At 39.4% G+C, this 22,274-nt stretch overlaps 1 protein-coding gene across 4 annotated transcripts in view; it reads right to left on the reverse strand.

Annotated features, from left to right (window-relative positions):
* Positions 1-7,143: 7,143 nt before the first annotated feature.
* The window catches only part of MRAS (muscle RAS oncogene homolog), a 53,473-nt gene continuing 38,342 nt past the window's right edge, over positions 7,144-22,274 (reverse strand). For 2 of the 4 annotated variants that reach the window (XM_039319351.1, XM_039319353.1), the window contains 4 exons: positions 18,173-18,326; positions 17,819-17,918; positions 14,459-14,538; positions 7,879-7,975 (listed from right to left, as the gene is read on the reverse strand). In XM_039319351.1, the coding sequence (XP_039175285.1) occupies positions 7,879-7,975; positions 14,459-14,538; positions 17,819-17,918; positions 18,173-18,326 (431 nt within the window). Of the gene's footprint in view, positions 7,976-14,458; positions 14,539-17,818; positions 17,919-18,172; positions 18,327-22,274 lie in introns of all 4 variants that reach the window. The other 2 variants (XM_039319352.1, XM_039319354.1) reach the window with 2 other exon arrangements.

A 22,274-nucleotide genomic window follows, 5' to 3' on the forward strand; every position in this document is an offset into this window, starting at 1 on the left:
CTGCTGCTTTCTGCCACACCTGGTGAAGTAGGCTTCCATATATACCTGCAGCCACTTTTCAGACATGGACTGACTTTCCCTATTCTTAATGGCCAATGGATTGTTTTGGACAGGAAGAGGCTTGCAACTGATGTCTTATTGTAGTAAACCCCCCCCCCCCAATGTCTGGCAGATCTTCTGTTTATGGTTTAATTCTTTATCCTAACTATGGGGCTGCCTTCTGTTTTCATCCTGATTTCAATTTAGCCTTCTGCTTGCCTCTGGTCCCAATTGCTTCTCTCAGTCATGATGTCTGAACTGAAACATCCTTAAGCAGGAGGTTCCCACGATCTTCCTCACCTTCCTCCTTCTCCTTTTGAATCAGGTGAATGTTAAAAGCTCCACACAGAAGTACTTAGCTGCATGCAAATATCTGAATCAGCCACCCAAAATGCGATGTACTTTGAGTTGGCAGAACAAAATGATCTCTTGAATGAAGTGAGTGGGTTCCTGTCAATTTTAGTGCAAAAACAAAACAAAAAAACCCCCTCACCTAGTTTTACCAGAGTTCATCTGCAAATATCTGGACAACCAGGAGATGACAGCATGGACTTACAGAAAATATGCTTTTTGCTGTCTTCTTGTGATAGTCTGGATTTTTGCAGCCCAGACCAGGAACTCCTGCCCTGCTACCTCTTTATGTTTGGGATTTGAGGTGGATGTCTTCACTTCCATATAATAGCATATTTATTGATTATAGATAGAAAAACATGTCTTTAATACATCCTCTTCGAGTTTGTTACATAAAACCTAACTCTCATGCTGATTGGGAATTTGCTATATCACAACTTTCTATTTGTGAAGCTGCTGCTAAAGAGAAAGACACAGAAGATTGTAAAAAATGATGCACAAGTATCCAAGGCCAAACAGTGCTAATTCTGTAAAACCACTTTGCTTGCTGGCTGGATCTTGGCATCTGGATCATATGTGCTCCATACATCACATTTGCTATTTTTCCTTCTGTAAAAAAATTACCATCCCCACTGATCATACTTGTATTACAACTGTGTGCTCATGAGGCAGAAGTGAAGCCATGATATCCTTGATTCTGTTTATATACAGAATCTTAGGATATTTGTAGATCAGAGTTGAAATGAGGGATCCTTAGTGCTCTCTGAGCTTGGTTGTTTTCTTGCAGATGTTTCATTACCCAACTAGGTTACATCATCAGTACTAGTACGGAATGCGGTTTACTCTCATTTTATATTCTAATAGCATGCCCTATCAGTGTTGGTGAGTGTAAATTAATTTCACAGTACATGGACAGTCTTAATGTCTGCAAGAAAACAACCAAGCTCAGATAGCACCAAGAGTCATAGGTATGTTCTTTCCTACTACTGGCTTGAGGGCTTATTCCGGGGCAGGATGTGCTTTAAAGGTTGAGTTAAAATTGTTTAAGGAATACAAAAGGGAAGAAATGCACCACATCTCTTCTTGCCCTTTGGCTGGACAAAACATCTTCTCCCAATAGACAAGCTTTTAATGGCAGGCAGCTACCTCACCCGACCTTTTTAATACGATTGTAATCACTATTTCTAGGAGAAAGACAATTATGTTGTCACAAGTGTCCTCCTTCCCAAGAGCTAAGAGCATGCCAGATTGCACTTCAGTCTGATGTATAGAAAAGCATAATTATTTGGCATATGCAAATAAGAAAATTTTCAAAACTATGTTGATACATTCCTGTCCTAAATTTACAAAACCTATTTCTTTTCTAATTGTGACTTAAAAATCAAGGTAATGCATGCCTAACATTTCATGCATTTGATGAGCATGCCAGATTATGTATTTATTGCCAGTGACTAATCCTCTAAGATCCGAATGAATGCATTCTTAACAGCAAGGAGAAGATATGACTGTGCTTATGGTGGATTTATTATGCCACGAGGTCAAGCTAATAATCTTGTTTCCCTGGTGGCTTTATGGCATAGCTCTCTTGTGCTGCTTGGAAGGAAAACATTAAATCGTGGAGGTTGGTAACAAAATGGAAGTTAAAAAAAAATACAAGCAAACAACAAAGCAAAACAAAACATCCTGTTCCAATTCAGTTTTAGCAGAGTTTCCATGCATACTACTAATGCAGTCTTCACAATCTTTCTATATGGTAGCTATCTGTTAATGAAGAACTAAAACATAATAACTTGGAACAAGCACCACATATTATCTGGATCTTGGTTGTAGCTGGCATACTTGTCATCAATGCTGATGGGAGACAAGCCTGATTTATAAATCCTCCCCATTTAGCTCATGAGCAAAGTCTACAGACCCAGCTTATTTAGACCCTGAGGCTGATGATTGTATAAGAACGTTTTTCTACCCCAAATATATGAAATAGCTAAAAATGGCTGCCTGTTTATGGCTCCCCAAATCAGCTGCTTCTCTTTTTTGTTTTTTGGACTTCTAGCTCAACTAAAACAGAAAGCAAAATTGCTAGAGGTGCCCCTGGATCTTGCTCAAACACATTTTTCATTCAAATGGATTTGAAACTGTAACTGTAACTGGATCACGCTTTCGATCTTGATGCTTAGGAACACATGGCAGAAACCTCTAATGAACTGAAGGATTGGTATTGCATATGCCATAGAGCTAAAAAATGCACCAGTAATTCAATGCAAGTATAGTAGATGGTATCTGGTTTCTTCTTTCAATATAACAAACATACACACATTCTTACTCAGATACATTCAAATGCGGGTGGGATATTCTTATTATTGTTATGTAATATCTTTGCAGTGAGAGTAGTATTGACTTATCAGTTTGTTTCTGAATGCCATTCAAGATGCTGGCTCTTACCTATAAAATCCAAAATGGCTCAAGGGCTGCATAGCTACAAGGCTGCCTCTCCCACCCAATCCAAGTAAACAGGACATATCTGCCATTTCTTTGTATTTATTTTTGCAATGGCTTGTTTCTGTTTTCATATGGCTTAGAGTCTTTTAAGAATAAGTTGGTTAAAGTATTTTAGAAAGGAATAAAATTAGTGGAGCATAGACATTCATCCATGAACCATATTAAACTAAAAACAGGCTCAATAATGTCCTGTGGCTTCTCTTTAATATGTAGTGAGAGACAAGGGAAGCACGAAAACATGCTAATTTGTGAATGGCAAGTAATAAACTTGAGTGGGCAGCAACAGTGCTATCTTCTGATGGCTTCACAAGTTCCATTTCTGGGAACCAAGTGGAGATGTAGCCTATCCTTTCTCACCCTTCTCTGTATTATGGCTACTCTGGTCCACAGAATCTCCAAGCACCAAATGGCACAGCAGCAGCCAGGGCACACTAGACGAGACTTTGTTTGATTGTTGATGGCTTGTTTAGAGGTCATTTTGGGCAAAAACATAACTCATGCTTTGCAGAAAACCACCCTCTGATATTGGAATACAAGATGTTATGACAATCTCTAGTTTTTGGCATCATCTCCTGAAATATCTGATTGGTTGGCTGCAGACTAAGAAGCCTGAATAAAGGGAATTCAGTTTTTGTTTTTGAAAAAGCTGCTTCTTCACGTATCATCCATTTTCAATAAGTAGGATAGTGGGAAGAAGCATTATTAGTGAGATCCTGCTTAAGTTCACTACAAGAAGTCCCAATGTCCTCTCTCAAACCATCTTCTCTACAAGGAATTGAGGATGCCCTGAAACCCAAGATACATGTAACAAATAAATTAGATGGACTGTGCTGAATTATTTGTAATTCTGTACATGCAATTGCCACTTTTCCTGGTTCCCCCTCCATAAACTCCTTTTTACTGATGCTGATATTTTTCTCTCTGGACCACTGGCTCTACTCTGATTCTGCTTATGTGATTTTCTTGGCTTTACAAGGGGATTTCTCATTAAATCTTCCCCACATGAAAGATTACACAAGCTTTTTTATTTTTAGGAATAACAGGTGGTTTGTTAAGTTCTGAATTTTGTGTCAGCAGGAAAATATATTTTATCCTAAATGGATGCTCTGCCTTTCCTCCAGAAGCTTAAGCTAGCATATATACCATTTCCTTTTTTTCTTAATTTTTCTTAGACATTATTTCCTTACACATGGCTTATGTTTAATCAAGGGAATGGTCAGATGTTCTCCCCACCCCATCATAGTAGCTGAAATTATGAGAAGATGGAAGCATTTCCCCCCCCCCATACTTCTTGAACATGTAGAAGTGATGGGAATTCAGCTCAATCCAAGTGACCAAGAACAGGAAGGTCAAAAAAGAAAGAAAGGAGCTGCTGGTTCTCCAAATCACATCATTGTGTTTTGTTCCTTCTCCACAATGGCGTGAGAAGGGTTGGGGTATCAGTTCTCCTTCTGAATTTCCTGCAGTTGTTTCGGTGCTTTGCATTTGTATTTTACACACATGCCCACACCCACACCAGCTTTCATTGGGAAATAGGCATACAAGGGTCTGTTTGTACCAGAAGTGTGTGCCAGACTTCCTGGCTGGTTTCCACCACTCAGCTACAACAGCAGAGGTGCTCCCGTTATTGAGATGCAAAGAGGGTCTGTCTGCCTGCCCTCTTTCCACATCAGCCCTTGTGCTAATTGCCAGAGAGGCTATTCCCATGAACTGCTGCATATTCATTACTCTCATCTGGCAGAACAGTTGCTTTAAAGGGGGAAAAACCAGCATGGAATGGGTGAACCTCTCTTACGTGTGCACTGAAAGCTCTCTTTATAATTTGGCTTCAACTAAGCCCAGAGCTGCAGTTCATAAGAACAATTGTTCTCTCTGGACCGTTTGCTCTGCCCTGAATTCTGTATATATTTGTATTCTCTCACTGCATACTTTTGGAGTTTTCCTCCACTATTATGCACTTTATCCAAAGTCTATATATGTGCGGGTGTAATTCACACAACATTAATTAGAGCAGCGGCTTGCTCCCCAGAGCTGTATATCATGCCAGCAGTTTTAAAAGTGGTCTCCATCTATTTATTATCATAAGACAGGATGAGGGCCACTAATTTGGATGGCTTTAAAAAAAAGATTGGAAAAATTCATGTAGGACAGTTCTATTTAAGGCACGGGTGTCAAACTCGCCATGTCACGTGATGTGTCGCAAAGTATCACAACTCTTTTTGCATTGCCAGCAATGGGTTGGGCGCGGCTTCGGTATGATGAAACCGGCCCGCGGGCTGGCAGTTTGAGACCCCTGATTTTAAGGCTCTTGATTTTTGAAGTCTCATTATTACCTCTGGGTAATAATTACCTCCAAATAATTGTTGTAGAGAGAATGTGGAAGAGAGATATGTTTCCATCACTTTTGTGCAGTATGTAGTTCAGAAGTGTCTGGTAAGCCATTATGAGACACCAAATGCTGGATTAAGATGGGCTTTAACCTGACCCAAACAAGGTATACTAAGTTTTTGTGTCTAAAGCCAGAGTTACAGAATCATTTTTACTAGTAAAGGCTAGAGGCATGGCAGACATAATTCAACAGATACCTGGAGGGCGTGACGTTGGTTGAATTCGAAACAAAACATGTATGCTAGTAATTCCCATTGGTTTAGTAGGGATATGGAGTAGGCAGAAAGTCTATCTGGCCCAAGATTATCCAGTGAAAGTTATGTTTAATGAGGGACCTGAATTTGAACCTTTCCAATTTCAGCTTGACGTCTTAATTGTGCTATACTGCTTCAAATATCATAACATGAATGCTATAAAGCATATATGCGCCCCATTTCCTTATGTTGTATGCAATCTGATAAAGGAATAAAATGTGGTATTGTCCTTTAGTCTCCAGAATAAAACTAAATCTCTGAAATTCACTTGATACTTAATGATTACCAATGCTTGGAACCTGTTTCCTAGTTCCTTATCCAAATGCTTTCAAGTACATTGTGGTTCTTCTGCTATCTCATTTCTGAATACAAAGATACGTGCATCATGTTTGAACACCACTGATCATTTTCAGCCAACTTGATGAAGTGCAAAGAGTTTCTTATAATATGAGACTCAATCCACTTTTTTATTAAATATTAAATAGGCATGCCATCCAAAAAATAGGTCCCAAAATATATTTCTGTATTTGTTAAATTCATCGCTAATCAATGTCAATACTACATCATACATTTCATATTTGGTACCTTGATCCACCTAAAATCTTGCATTATTTTAAGTTTCACCCTTGGTTTTTTCCCTGCCCAAACAAATTTATTAATACCTTTTTGCCATTCATCTAAATTACGTTCGTTCTTTAAGATAGGTAACATTTGGAACAAAAAAATAAACTTTGGCAGGACAGCTTGACGTCTTAATTGTGCTATACTGCTTCAAATATCATACTGTGCTATAATTTGCGCCCCATTTCCTTATGATGCAATCTGATAAAGGAATAAAATGTGGTATTGTTTAGTCTCCAGAATAAAACTAAATCTCTGAAACACTTGATACAATGATTACCAATGCTTGGAACCTGTTTCCTAGTTCCTTTGCTTTCAAGTACATTGTGGTTCTTCTGCTATCTCATTTCTGAATACAAAGATACGTGCATCATGTTTGAACACCACTGATCATTTTCAGCCAACTTGATGAAGTGGTTAATATGAATCAATATACATATACAATATACATGATATGGATCAATATACATCATTCCATTATCCACCATGCTGCCTGACAGTATGTTTATGAAAATATCTTCCTGAATATAGAGTAGCATGGAATCCTTTCCATTTTAAAAAGATTATGACTCAGATGGAACCTACATGAAAAATACATGCAGTTGTATTGCACCTACATATAAGTCCAAGCATTAAATACTGTAATCCTTGAGTTTTAGAAGTAGAGGCAAAACTTCTGAATATAAGACTGTATTAATAGCATGAGAACAGCAACTGTTTTACTGAAGAAGACATTTTCTGTTTCCAAATAAAAATCCAAGCTATCCAGAAAGAGCTATAATGGGAAAACTGGTGTTACATTATGGGGCTTAAACAAAAAGGCCAAAAGTATCAACCAGCACAGAATCAGCAAACCACTTCCAAAAACTCTTGCCACGAAAACTGCAGAAACTACAGAATCAGCACTTTCATAGCCAGGCATCATGTGTTCAGTTTATACCTACATCAACATTTTATCCATGTTTCTTTTCTTCAAAATAACAAAAGTAAATAACAAAATTTACAAATATTTATTATTTGCAAATAACCATTTAATTTAAATACTTCTCAGGACTAGCAAAATGGCTGCCCTCTCACTCTTTTCAGAGCCACCTTTCACTGACAAAACACAACCTGCACATAGGTTGAACAACCCGGATGGGGACTGACAACCCCTCCCCCTCATGTTTCTTCATCCTTTTTGCTGGCACTGCCTTATAAAGATCTGGCTACACACCAGCTTCTTTTGTATACACACACAGACACACATATACATGATTTGCATCACTGAAGACATACCAGGAATCCAGTGCAAAAGGAAATTCTGCCAAGAAAGGAAATATTGACCCTGATTGACAAGACGCTCAGTACTAAGTAAAGCCATTAGTGACTCTTTAGAAGTAAGGTCCCCTTAGGAATGCTTGCACATAAAACATTTTTAGTCACCCCAGTAATTTTAAGATAATGACTATTGAAATGGCCAACAGTCATAAAACCTGGGTTTTGTTTTGCCCCTGTTTTGGAGTAACATGCTTTTCTTTTCTTTTTTTAAAGGTAAAACCATTCTGCATCGTTTGCCAAATAATCGTGTGGCTGAAACTCAAAAATGCCCAGAACTTTTCCCTTTGAGCTCTTTTGGGCAGGAACTGTTTCCTTGAAAAGTCAAGTTGCAGTTAGGTTGTACAATTGTTTCTTTAGGTTCAAGTTGGAATGGGAAAACCCCCCAGAAAAACACAGGGAGAGACAGTCACAAAATCACACAATGCAGTTTGTGGGAACCAGTTGCTCTGTCTCCTCGCCACTTGGTCTTTTTCTTCTTCTGGTTCTTTTCTGGAACCTGTTGCCTGTTTGGGAACATAGAAGATATATCAGTACTGCTTTTAAGATTGAAGGACTAGCTAGAACTGGAATTTTAATTCTAGAACTAGACATTTTATTATCTATAGCAATAGAATAGCATATAGACTTATATACCACTTCACAGCCCTCTCTAAGCAGTTTACAGAGTCAGCATATTGCCCCCAACAATCTGGGTCCTCATCTTACCAATCTTGAAAGGATGGAAGGCTGAGTTAACCTTCAGCCGGCCAGGACTGAACTGCTGGCAGTCAGCAGTCAATAATATATTATATATTAGAATAGAATAGAATAGAATAGAATAGAATAGAATAGAATAGAATAGGAGCTGGAAGGGACCTTGGAGGTCTTCTAGTCCAGTCGCCTGCTCAAGCAGGAGAACCTATACCATCTCAGATGGGTGAATGTCCAGTCTCCTTTTAAAAATGTCCAGTGATAGAGCGTCCATGATTTCTGGAGGCAAGCTGTTCCACTGATTGATTGTTCTCACTGTCAGCAAATTTCTCCTCAATTCCAGGTTGTTTCTCTCTTTGATCAGTTTCCAACTGTTGTTTCTCGTCCTTCCATCTGGTGCTTTGGTGAACAAACTGGCCCCCTGTGCCTTGTGGCAGCCCCAGATACTGGAGCTCAGGTCTCCCCAATTTCTTCTTTTCTTTAGACTAGCCAAACCCAAGTCCCTTAGCCGTTCTTCATATGTTTTAGTCTCCAGGCCCCTGATAATCTTAGTTGCTCTTCTCTGAATTTTTTCCAAGCTCTCAACATCTTTTTTGTGATATGGTGACCAAAATTGGCTGCAATATTCCAGGTGTGGTCTTACTAGGGCTTTATAAAGCGGTAATATTACTTCGCATGAACTTGATTCTATGCCTAAAATTAGACATCTGCCTAGGACACCTTAGTTCTTGGTTCTAGCTATAGCTAGAACTAGAACCAGGAGCTAAGAAGTCCTGGGCACAGAACTCACACAATAGTTGTGGCGGTGGGTGATTTCCATTACAAAAGTGGTGAATGAACCAAACATTCTCCCTCCCTCCTTGAAGGAGCATTTTTTTCCTCCTGTGAGAAAAGTTTAATTACATCATGCTTGTCTGATGATTTAGACTGATTTTGCATGCAGAACCAAAATGTGCTTTGTCTGCTTTTGTCTTAACATGGTTTGTCAACTAATGTTCACAGGACATCAGAGTGTATGAACCTTCCAACTGTAGTCAACAAACCTGGTTGCAATAAGGAACCCAGTACAGTTGAGGCTAAAATATGATGCCTCATTTTAATAGTGCTAAATAATTCCACTAAGCTAGAAACATAGATATTAGCTACATTGAGAATTGCCATCTACAGAGCCAGAGCATTAGTCTGTTGGGCTTTTTGCGTTCTTGAGCTTGGTCTCCTTTTGCAGTCTTTTCATTTCCAGGCTAGTAATGAAATATCTGCCAGAAAGAGAAGCAAGGAACACAACCCCCCCATCCAAAAACATTTGTCAGCTACATAGATTCCCCACTATGGAGCCCATTGGTCTATCTACCCCAGGAGTCTTGACTCTGCAGGCAAAGCAGAAGCTCTGTCGTTAAGATTTCTCTCTTTAGCATTGGAAAGCCTTTGAAGTTGAATAAACTATTTTCCTGAACAGCTTGCACATGAGTTATTATTTATTTATTTGTTTATTGGATTTAGGCGCCCGCCACCTGACTCCAAAATGAGACTGGGCAGCTCACAAAATCAGATAGAAAACAGAATAAAAGCACAGTGTCACACAAATAAGCAGATGGCATCTTTGTGTCCTGCAGAGGGAACAGAGTAACTGATCAGAACCACAGAGAACAGAGAAGCCAGCTGAATCAAGAACCTTACTTTGGTCATCACATTACAAAAAAGATGTTGAGACTTTGGAAAAAGGGCAAAGAATAACAACTAAGATGATTAAGGGCCTGGAGACAAAAACATATGAAGAACAGTTGCAGGAATTGGGTATGGCTAGTCTAGAGAAAAGAAGGACTAGGGGTGACATGATAGCAGTATTCCAGTATTTGAGGGGCTGCCACAACTTATTTTCCAAAGCACCAGAAGGCAAGACAAGAAACAATGAAAACTACTCAAGGAGAGAAGCAATCTGGAATTAAGAAGAAAGTTCCTAACAGTGAGGACAATTAATCACTGAGAATAGCTTGCCTTCAGAAGTTGAAGATGCTTCATCATTGGAGGTTTTTAAGAAAATACTGGACAGCCACCTGTCTGAAATGGTATAGGGTTTCCTGCTTGAGCAGGGGGTTGGACTAGAACAGACATGTCAAACTCGTGATATCGCGTGACATCGTGCAACGTATTGGGAGAGTTTTGCCATTGCCGGCAATGAGGTGGGCGCAGCTTCCGCATGATGCGTCTGGCCCGCAGGCCAGCAGTTTGACACCCCTGGACTAGAAGAGCTCCAAGATCCCTTCCAGCTCTATTCTAATTGGTGTTTGTTACATTAATTGATTATTTTGATGTCAAAACTAAAGCAGTAATTGTAGCAGCCTTTGCAGGCAGAAAACTAAAAGGAACTGTGAGGAAAAATTATGACTCCCCAAAGAATTGGAGATGAAAGACTAAAGGAAAATCCTGTATTCACACATCAAGGTAACTCAAAGTTATCATGGTTTGATTAGCAATCCATGTTTTTTCCCCAATACTATTTTTGCTGCTCTTACTTTATGCTAATAGTTATTCTAATAGTTAGAACCAACAAACTAATAAAGATTCATTATTCACATTATGGTTCCTTGTCTTAAAATAAACCATGTCTTTTTTTCACTGACCTAAGGTGCATATCATACGAAGATAAAAGTAAACATGGCTTAGTGCAATATGAATCTCATAATTCTACTTAGTCTCAAGTGACTGAATGCCATATCTGGTTTGATCCAAAGTTTCTATAGGGATTCTAAAGCCTAAACATGAATTTTCTAAAGCAAAAACTTTTTGGAAGGACAAAAGAAAATTTTGCTATGAAAATCTCAAAGGGAAATTAAATACAGACAAAGAGTTTATGCCACTTTCAGCTTATGCAGAATCAATATGGATGGATGGATGGATGGATGGATGGACGGACAAATTTATTTCTGCAGTTTGGAATTAGTGGCTGCAGCAAAAAGATACAGTATTTAATTTTTATAGTTTTATGGGCAGCCAGACAGTGTATGTACTGTATCTATCTAAAACACCTACATTTTAAGCTATAAAGATATATTTTAAACCCACTGTTCCACTGTAATAAAAAGACAACCAGTCTCAATTCCAGCTGCAGTCTGTTCAGTAAGCCCCATAATAGAAAATCAGTAGTACTTGTGAGTGTATCTATCCTTAGCATGAGCAGATAAAAATAACCTATTGAAAACATGAGACGCCACAAGGGAATATATGTAACTATTAAAAAGTTAATTTCGACTGATCTCAAGAAAATCAACCCCAAAGTAAATCTGTGCACAATTTCATCTGATATGATTTAAAAAGACTGAACTGATCATTCATTTAGTAGTCAGCAGTATTTTCAAGCCTGAAGACCATCCACTAAATCTCCTACTATTTCATGAGAACTCAGATTGAGATCACCGAAATCACATGCAAGAATGCAGATTCTTGTAAAATCTTTGTAAGAATAATGTGACTGCAAAGCATCCCATGTACGTTTTGCATTCTTACTCAAGATTGTTAAAACTGCATGAGATTTCATTGCTTTTTAATTCATCTTGGGTATCGATGGGACTACAGATATACCTCGACTTATGACCTCAACTGAGCCCAAAATTTCTGTTGCTAAGTGAAACATTTGTTAAGTGAATTTTGCCCCACTTTACAACCTTTCTTGCCACAGTTGTTAAGTGAATCTGGTTTTTCTATTGACTTCGCTTGTCAGAAGGTCACAAAAGGTGATCCCATGACCCCGGGACACTGCGACTGTCATAAATACGAGTTAGTTGTCACGGGTCTGAATTTTGATCACATGACCATGGGGATGCTACAACGGTCATAAGAGTGAAAAATGGTCATAAGTCATTTTTTTTCAGTACTGTTGTAACTTCGAATGGTCGCTAAACAAATTGTTGTAAGTTGAGGACTACTTGCATTTTTAGATTTGAAAGACACCATGTAGTCAATACTGATCTACACTAGAGAACCTCTAGCAGCCTTTTCCAACTTTCCCCAAATTCTGCAAATTGTTGAATCCATCTGAAGAACATTAAGTTAGAAACATTTTGGTGAAACCAAGTGTAGCCCATATGATGTACTTTCCAGTTTTAGAAAGATGGTTTTCGTTGACAGCTTGATTACCCACAACCTCAAACCAAAGAAACTACAGTAAAGTTGTCCTTCTGTTCTCATCCACTCACTAACTACCCCTGCCCCAGTCTCTGCTAACTTCTGTGGGCAAGTCCTGTTTCAAATTGGCGAACATAAGAAGCAAGAAAGTGCCCCAAAGCTGTTTATGAGGCATGTAAGGACTTTACTATATATTATTTTTCTTGAAACAAAAACAAAAATAAAACTGTACAATGATATAATGCAACTATAATGCTGTTTTTTTAAGTGCCAGGCTAAACTAAGCAGTGTTTATTAAGCTTTCTTGACCTCTAAATCTCTCTTCCCTTGCATTCCTTCATTGCCAACTAGAAACAGCCAGAAGAATGTGCAATGACTGAAAAACTTGTATCCTGCAGACATCAAGGCTACACTATCTATTTTGTGTAGCTAAGGCTGGAAGTCAGAGAAGGCCCTATTCTAGGAAAGCTTCCTGAGAATACAACTGCAAGGCAAGGGTGTGTAACTTTCTTGGCTCAAATAATTAGTATGTTTCTCTCCCCCCCCCCCGTTTTTCAAAAAATAAGAATGTATACATGCAAAGCATCTAGTGTCAGATGTCACATCACAGCTAAAGCCCTTTGATTAATGAAGTTTGGAAAGCAGAACAATGACCCTTTGAGGAAAGGTGGCTAGTTTCTTCTATATATAAGAAGAGCAATGGGTCGGGACACGATTGCTAAAACATCCTGCCCCCTTGGTGCTTCAGGGTGGAGGTTGCTACAAACCTGCTTAGCACAATGAAGGGTTATGTTTGCCAGAAGATATGTGATCATAAGAGGTGGCTCAAGAATGAAATTTTGTCTTGATCGCTAAGGTCAGCCACGAACAGGTTTTAAAAAGCCTCTTGGGGGAATTCTCTTCACCTCTCCTATATATATATATATATATATATTTCCAGCCAGTCTCACTTCATAATCTGGCTGGGCTTTCTATGGTTGTTTTGCTTGCTTTTCAGAATGTTTAGCTTGCTTCTCAGAGATTTTGCTTGCTTCTTAGAAAGATCAAACATTCTGAAAACAAACACAGATTCTCCCAGGCTTAGTTTATACACCATATTCACCTGTAACACTATTTCTTCCTTTTGGAGTGTGTGGGCTGGGCTTAGTGCGGTCAGAAACGTGAACCTGAAGTTCTCATATCCAGTCCAGATTAGGGTAACAGAAGAATTCTTATTATAAAACTCAAAACTTCAAAATCCTGGTTTAGCATTAAGCCTTGAAACAGTGATAGGTCAATCAGTTCCCCGAAGTTTCATTTTTCTTTTTTACACACACAAAAAGGGACAAATTTTATTTGGTTTTCAGTGGAATAGCTTCTTTTAATGTTTGGAAGGACATCAAACCTGTGATATTTGTCCGTTGGTTCAACCTATTCAGAGATGGACAAAGAGATTTTTGTAGGATCCAATCTGGGTCGGTCACCAGATTGGATCTATCTTCCGAGCTTTCAGACTTATGCTGGAGCACATCTTTAGGGAACTTCTCTCTAGCAGCCCATCTTCAGGAAACTTTTCTCTAGATGGGCTCCAGTACAAGAGTCCAAAAGCTCAGAAGACAGAAACTCTGGTCCCAGTTTTCGACCCAGATTGGATCCTGCAACATTATCCTGGGACATGTATATTCGCCTTCATTCAAAAAAGGTTTTTGTTCCAAAGGGGGGGGGGAAGGCTGCTTTACTTAATGTCTCAATTATTTAGGAATGGGAATCTTTTAGTCCTCTTAGACTATTAAGATTTTAAAATAAAAAAAGCCTTATTGCCATAGAACACGGGTGTCAAACTCACTGTATCACATGATGTGTTGCGACTTTTTTTGCATTGCCTCCGCAACTGGCCTGTGGGCTGGCAGTTTGACACCCCTGCCATAGAATATGATGGTTATGTTTTGATGTTATTCTTTGAAAGTTTTATTTGTCCAAGATAAATATGGATTAAAAATAACAATCATTACAGATTTCCTGGTAAGTAAAAAATGTATGAATAAATATTTAAATAAATAGGGTCTATGGCTGAGGCTGAAAACTAATGCTTAGTGAATGATTCATGAACTATTCTTTCTAAAGTAAGTTTGAGTCATGATATATGAGTGGAAGCCGAATCAGTACCATACCGATTTAATAGTGGGATAGCTCACCTGATTACTCGAACAAGATCATGGAAGGCTCTGTCAACATTCAGCGGAGGATCCTTAGCACTAGTTTCTATATATGGAATCTGGAAAACAAAGGCTCAGTGATGTTTACATAGATACTATGCACATTTAGTGTAAGAAATATGGGAAAGCACAGTGCAAATGCTATTTAAAACAGGAAAAGAGACTGTTTTGTATGCTAAGTTAGGGTATTGGGTTTTTTTCTCCCCTAGGCTGAATTCCTGGGATGTAGAAAAATAAAACTATTCAGAGGGGTCATCATTTACAGGTAATCTTTGACTAATGACCACAATCGAGCCCAAAAATTCTTTTGCTAAGTGAGACATTTGTTAAGTGAATTTTGTCCCATTTTATGACCTTTCTTGCCACAGTTAAATGAATCACTGTAACACGGTTGTTAAATAACTCCGATTTCCCCATTGATTTTGCTTGTCAGAAGGTCACCAAAGGTGATCACATGAGCCTGGGACACAACAACCATCGTAAATACAAACCAGTTGCCAAACATCTGACTGTGTTCAGCAGGTCAGAGGTTCAAATCTCACCGGCTCAAGGTTGACTCAGCCTTCCATCCTTCCGGGGTAGGTAAAATGAGGACCCAGATTGTTGGGGGCAATGTAAATATATATATATATATACATTGCTTACTGGTGTACACAGCTTAGAGAGTGCTTGCACTTAAAGTGGTATATAAGTCTCATAAATAAATAAATAAATAAACATCTGAATTTTGATCACGTGACCACAGGGGTTGGTGCAACAGTGTTAAACCGGTCACTAAGTCACTTTTTTCAGTGCCATTGTCACTTCAAAGGGTCACTAAATGAACAGTTGTAAGTCAAGGACTATCTGTACATTGCTATAGAAAAGGTTAATAAAGAAAGAAGTATGGGCAATTTTTCAAAAGCTTCTTTTATAGTCTTGTATAAAGTTGTTTTTTAGGGGCACAGCATTGCAAGCTTTCATAGTGGTCTCATGTTCATGGATTTCCCTCCAAAATTACAAAACCAAGAATACTTGTTGGGTGAAAGCAGTTCACATCACTGCCTTTATATACCCAGAGTTGAGAGCTGGAATAACTGGAGTAGCACTATGTGAATGCTGAGAGTTGGGAGTAAAGTTCTTCAATTTCTACTTCAAATGACTGAAAAAAACAATAAAACAGTATATCCCCCAAAAGAGAGGGGAAGTACATATATATATGCAGGAAGTTTTTCAGACAGATGTCTAATTGATTACACCTTGACATTTTTTAACTGCTATACTGCAATGCTCCTAGAAGCACGAAGCCAAAAGCACCAGCCTGAAGATGACGAATGAGACTTCGTCGAAACGTCGCCAAGACACTTCCAATTTTACGTGGGAGAAAACGCGAATAACCAAAGACCTACATACAAACACCCGCGAAAACCTCAGAAAACATATATATATATATATATATATATATATATATATATATATATATATATATATATATATATATATATATATATATATCGCAGTAAGAAAAATAGTTTGCTCAGGAAAAGAAAAACACTAATTAAAAATATGTTTTTACCAGGATCTGAACTGTAGAATTCTACATATCAATTCTGCATCTCAAACAAATATAATAAGCACTCAGTCACTGAGAAAGACTTGTAACATACAGCAGACTTTCTGGAAGAAAAGCTGGGAAAATGCAAAATGGGCCTCCTTATGTTAAAACTGTGCTTTTGATACTTTAGGCTTGGATGTGTGTGTCTATTTAATTTTGCAAACATATATTTGTGTAGGAGTGGATTGGTATATTTACAAACACAAACATAGAAAAGCATATATTTCCAGTAAAAAAAAGCACATGGAAACAAAAGCAACTGGCCATTACTTTCCTGGAACAGAGAAAGGGAAGGTGGAGCTGCAGTAGAATTGACCAATGGAGGCCCCTGCTACCTTCCAGTTCAGACTGAATTTCTTATCAGCCACTGACCAAGTGTCTGCACAGACAGGTTTTTCTTAAATTAGCTTAAAGTTAAGCCTGTATCCTCACAAAAAGGTACCAGTTTAAGCATGCAGTGTGCACGTGCCCTCAATCGTCTTTTCCAAGTTAAAAAGAGGCTTGTTTTTAACGTAATTCTTTTTGTTGGCCATTTATAAGGATAACCTTTGTGTAGTGTATCTAGTTCTGCTCAATTTTTTTTTCTCTCATTGGTGGAGGGGATGAAGAAGGGACAGGCATAACTATATATGGTATTCTAAATGAGGTTTTATGACCCTGCATATTGGCACTAAGATCGCAAATGCTAAGCAATGGTACTGTTAAAATGGAGCCTTTCTGTCTGACTGAAACTTCGCCCACCTTCCCCTCCCTTCAAACGTCCTTTAGAGCCTAATAAATCTCAGACTTTCTCTGCAATATCTGTACACTGAAAACTTGCATGTTGTCAAGCTAGCTTCAAATTGTGAGTGGGAAGTATTTAAATCACCCAATGTCTAGATAGTCGTTTCCCATTTGCTTCTTAAGTAATGAACTCAGTATACAAATATCTGAGGAGTTTTCACAAACCAGTTCAGTATCTCTGAGGGTTGCTATGCTTTTCTAATAGATCTGACATACTCAAAATATCATTTAAGCAATGACATAAATGCATTATTTACTAGTTTTTTTTAAACAAATATTTGCAAAATGAACAGGATTGTGGGTAAGAACAATGCATAAACGATTCTAGATCAGCAGTGGAATTTAGCATTCCCTTCTCCACTGGTCTCTGATCCTTTTCTTTATGGCACTGACAGATATGATATCAAACAATCCTCCTATAGAGTATGGAGCTGAGGATTTTCTGGATTCTAAACCCATCTCAGCTAAAGGGAATAGTGGGAGACGGGTGACAAAGGGGATTAGGACCCAGAAGATCCTCAGTAGTTCCTACTCCAGATCTACTCCATGACATGCAACCTCTGAGGAATTTTTTTTTTTGCAGTGGAATTAAAATGAATTTACAATTCTGTAAAGGAAAAAGACACTTACTCTTCCTGCCTTAACTTTGCCACCATCAAGTTGCTTATCCCAAATCCACTTCATAATTTGTTTTCTAATTCCACTGATGACATCCCTCCTGCTCTGACAACAATTTTACTCTAAAAGGGTATCCTGGGGACAGTTTGAGTCAGGGACAATATCAGAGAAATATGCAGGGTATTGTGAAAAAAGTCAAGATGGCAACTGTGACATGCGATTTAAGTGACTTGCCAATTTGATGGTCACCACCCTGACTATTTTTATTCCACCTTGTGAGCACCCTTGGACAATTTCCAAGTCACAGCCACAGAACAGGATGAGAAGACAACAAGGGGACGTACATTGTGCTTGGCTGCCATTTCCTTCCCTTGGTCCTGGGTGATTTTTCTCAAATGCATCAAATCAACTTTGTTGGCCACTAAAATCATTGGAAAAGATTCTCTGAAAGACAAAAAGAAGAACAAGAAATATCAATACAATCTATCTTTGCAGCTGGTATGGGAATATCAGATTTAAATCCTTCCACAAAACAGTAACTGATGTTTTATGGTTCGCTCAAATAACATCATCTAGTGTAGCAGCTAAAGCACTTCAACAACATTTTACATCTCTAGTTTTCTACACATGACTGCCAGTTGAAACCATGGATTGGCCACACTGAAAAACATTTTTTCTAGAGGCTGGAGGGCACCTACCTGTCCTTAACCCGAAGAATGAGTTGATGGAACCTATCCACGTGTTCAAAGCTGGCTTTATCTGTGACTGAATAGACTATAAGAAAGCCATCTCCTGTCCTCATGTACTGCTCTCTCATTGCACTGAATTCTTCTTGACCAGCAGTGTCCAGAACTAGTGAGAACAGAGAGGGAAAAAAAAAGAAAACGATTGAAAGAAATCACTTGCCCACTTTGGTCACTTCTCCAAACCACATCAGACCCGTTATATCCAAACATGGGCCGCTATGTAGATAGTAAATATGTAAAAGGAAATGGGCTTTTTTCTGGCTCTGTCCCTACTGTTCACATTTGAAGGAAGATCCATGCAAAGGGGAGCCTAAACACAATGGTAGATAGGCTATAGGTTTCTTTTGTCTCAGCAAATGATAACCAGCTGGATTAACCCATGTGGTTCCATAACAAAACAAATAAAAAATGAAGTAATAATCCCATAATAAGGCAAGGGCAAATCATTTCCATTCTGCTGCCTAGTAAATGGCATAGACAGGGCCCAGCAGCCAGGAGCCAAGCTCAACGTGAAGGTTTTATATGAGATGAGTAAAGTAGTAGTAAACTTTCCAAAGAATGCCTTGGAAGCAGGACTCCCCTTGCCTCAGGTGTTTATTATGCGTGTGTAGGTATGGATTAGGTCAGGGGTCTTCAAACTTGGCCCTTTTATGACTTATGGACTTCAACTCCCAGAATTCCTCAGCCAGCGTGCCTGGCTGAGGAATTCTGGGAATTGAAGTCCACAGGTCATAAAAGGGCCAAGTTTGAAGACCCCTGGATTAGGTGAATGTAATGCCCCTGAATCATTAATGCCGTGTTTTTCCCCATCCCTCCTTCGAAAGCTCATCAGAAGAATGAGCATTTCAGATGTGAGCACATATAATTTGGTGATTCAGACTGCAAGTCCTTTGGGTTTGGTGATTCCAGATGCATTTGGGTTGCTTTTGCAAAAATTCCTAGCCAGCAATCTGGTCTAAAAGGAGGCTGTTCTTATCCTTAATCTCAGTGTTTTTTGTAGTTTCCATATGGTCAGATCAAAGCCTGCTGTGTAATAAATGGCCTTTTTAGGTTTGTACTTTTCTTCACAGAAAGAGCCTTTCTCTTGTATTATAAGGGAAATTATTTTTCATGCCTTTTCACTTCCTAATGGGGGAAGCTCAACCCTCACAGCCATTGTTAAATAATTATTTAAGGCCATTAAGAAAAGAAAGATCTCTGAAAAAGAGACATACTGTGCTGTGTTCTAGTAGCAGAGATATGGTGGGTATGGTTCCCTCTTTTTTTTTTTTAAGTATAGGTAGTCCTCAACGTACGACCACAATTGACCCCAAAATTTATGTAGCTAGGTAAGAGAGTTGTTAAGTGAGTTTTGACCCATTTCACAACCTTTCTTGCTGTTGTTAAGTGAATTGCTGGAGTTGTTAGATTAGTAACACAAAGTGACTCTAGCTTCCCCATTGACTTTGCTTGTCAGAAGGTCACAAAAGGTGACCCTATGACCCCGGGACATTGCAACTGTCATACATATATGCCAATTGCCAAAAGTCTGAAGTTTGATTTATGTGATCATGGGAATGCTGCAACGATTGTCAGTGTGAAAAAACGGTCATATGTCACTTGTTTCAGTGCTGTTGTAAACACTGGCCACTGAACAAATGGTTGTAGGTCAAAGTCTATCTGTATTAAAACCTCATTTGAGGAGGTTCAAGCCTTGAAAGCCACTTTGGTGTAGTGGTAAAGGCACCGGGCTAGAAACAAAGAGACTGTAGTCCCACCTTAGACACAAAGCCTCCTGGGTGACACTGGGCCAGTCACCTCTCTCTTAGCCCTAAGACAGTGGTGGCAAACCTATGGCACGCATGCCAGAGGTGGCACTCAGAGCCCTCTCTGTGGGCACATGCGCTGTCGCCCCAGCCCCACCTTCCCCTGTGGCCCCCACCTCACCAGCAGCCCCCCGGAGGAGATTCACCCCCAAGAGCGGCCCGCACGGAGCAGCGCAGCCAAGGACATGGCGGCTGGGCAGTGGGGACAAGACTCTGCCCTTATGCCCCATTGCATGCAGATGATGCTGTGGGGTGCAGACGGAGGGCGTGGCTGCTATGGCACTGCAGGGCTGCCTGGGTGATCTGTGGCGGTCTAGGGAGGCAGTGGGTGGCTGGGTGGGCAGTTTTTGGGCACTCGATCTCTAAAAGGTTTGCCATCACTGCCCTAGGAAGATTGTCAATGGCAAACCACTTCTGAAAATCTTGCCTAGAAAGCTGCAGGGACTGGTCCAGGTTGTCTCTGAGAATTGAACACGACTGAATGGAAGGGAATAAAAAAAAGCCTTGAGATCTCATGGAACATTGACTGTTCTGGATAGTGCCTCATCAAAATTCAGATGCTTGGCAACTGGTTCATATTTATGACTGTTGCTGTGCCCCAAGGTCAGATCTTCATCACCTTTTGCAACCTTCAGACAAGCAAAAGTCAACGGGGAAGGCAGTTTCACTTAACCACCGGGTTACTAACTTAACAACAGCAGTGATTCACTTAACAACTGTGGCAAGAAAGATCATAGAATGGGGCAAAGCTCACTTAGCAACTGTCTCACCTAGCAACAGAAACTTTGGGCTCGATGTGGTGGTAAGACAAGGACTACTTGCATTAGGACAAATGCTTAGAAAGGACTAGTCCAAATCTTCTCTCGCCACTGCAATGTATGATCTGACTTATGGTTTCAGCTGAATGACTCACCACTTGCAATCTAAGATAGGACAAATCAAGGGCAGTTTTTAATCTGAATGAAGGCTAATCTCCCACCCCAGCTGAAGTTTTGTCTGCAAGACTAGGACTTGGTTTTTAAGGACATGACAAATAAAGACAGAAATGTCTCAAAACATTTATAGAAAAAATTCTCCTTCTTCCCTGGATATCCATAACTAGCCTGATCAAAAACTGTGGTAAGGACACACCTCTGGTCTTGAAAGTTAATTACTATTCTCTTTTCTGCCAGCGTTTCTGTATACTGCATCTAAAAACCACTGAATATCCTCTCACTGGGCATAGTGGGAAGTAACGAAAACCACCAGTGGCAGGATGGCTACCACAAAAAGCTGCAATTATTCTCTTCTGACATCACTCAACTACATAGCAGTGTAACCATTTCAATGCTCCTGGGAATCAGATGTTATGGCTGCCTGAAGATTGTTCCTGATGATTAAAGGCAACAGAAGCATCCCTGAATCTAGAAAGCAGCAATTCAGCCACACAACAGTGACAGAAAGGAAGAAAATACAGCAGCTGCAACACCCATAACTATCACATATCTTATGTCACTCAGGGGCTGCCACAAAGAAGAGGGAGTCAAACTATTCTCCAAAGCACCTGAAGGCAGGACAAGAAGCAACGGATGGAAACTAACCAAAGGGAGAAGCAACCTAGAACTAAGGAGAAATTTCCTGACAGTCAGAACAATTAACAACTTGCCTCCAGAAGCTGTGAATGCTCCAACGCTGGAAGTTTTTAAGAAGAGACTGGATAGCCATTTGTCAGAAATCGTATAGGGTTTTCTGCCTGAGCAGGGGTTGGACTAGATGACCTCCAAGGTCCTTTCCAACTTCTTCTTCTTCTTCTTCTTCTTCTTCTTCTTCTTCTTCTTCTTCTTCTTCTTCTTCTTCTTCTTCTTCTTCTTCTTCTTCTCTTCTTCTTCTTCTTCTTCTTCTTCTTCTTCTTCTTCTTCTTCTTCTTATTATTATTATTATTATTATTATTATTATTGATCATCGCACAGTCAGCCAGATATTCAGACTGGGTTTGGTATTTTTGTCTACGTATCAAGTCCTTACCAAGGACCTGGGATAGGCAGATGTGGATGTTTGATGTTATTACAGATATCATCACAGGATGGAGGCAGTTCCTAGTAAGTTCCTGCCTTTTGCAAATGACTAATGGCGAATTTGTCAATGCCAATGGTGTTCAAGTGGTGCTCCAGTTGTTTTGGGATTGCATCCAAGGCGCCTATTACTATTGGCAGGGCTTTTTTTTCTCATAGAACGCCCAGAACGGAGTTCTGGCACCTTTTTTGGATGGA

Source organism: Crotalus tigris, unplaced genomic scaffold, assembly GCF_016545835.1.
Source record: "Crotalus tigris isolate CLP2741 ecotype Arizona unplaced genomic scaffold, ASM1654583v1 scf7180000023579.1091882, whole genome shotgun sequence".
In the NCBI taxonomy this organism is placed as follows: Eukaryota; Metazoa; Chordata; class Lepidosauria; order Squamata; family Viperidae; genus Crotalus; species Crotalus tigris.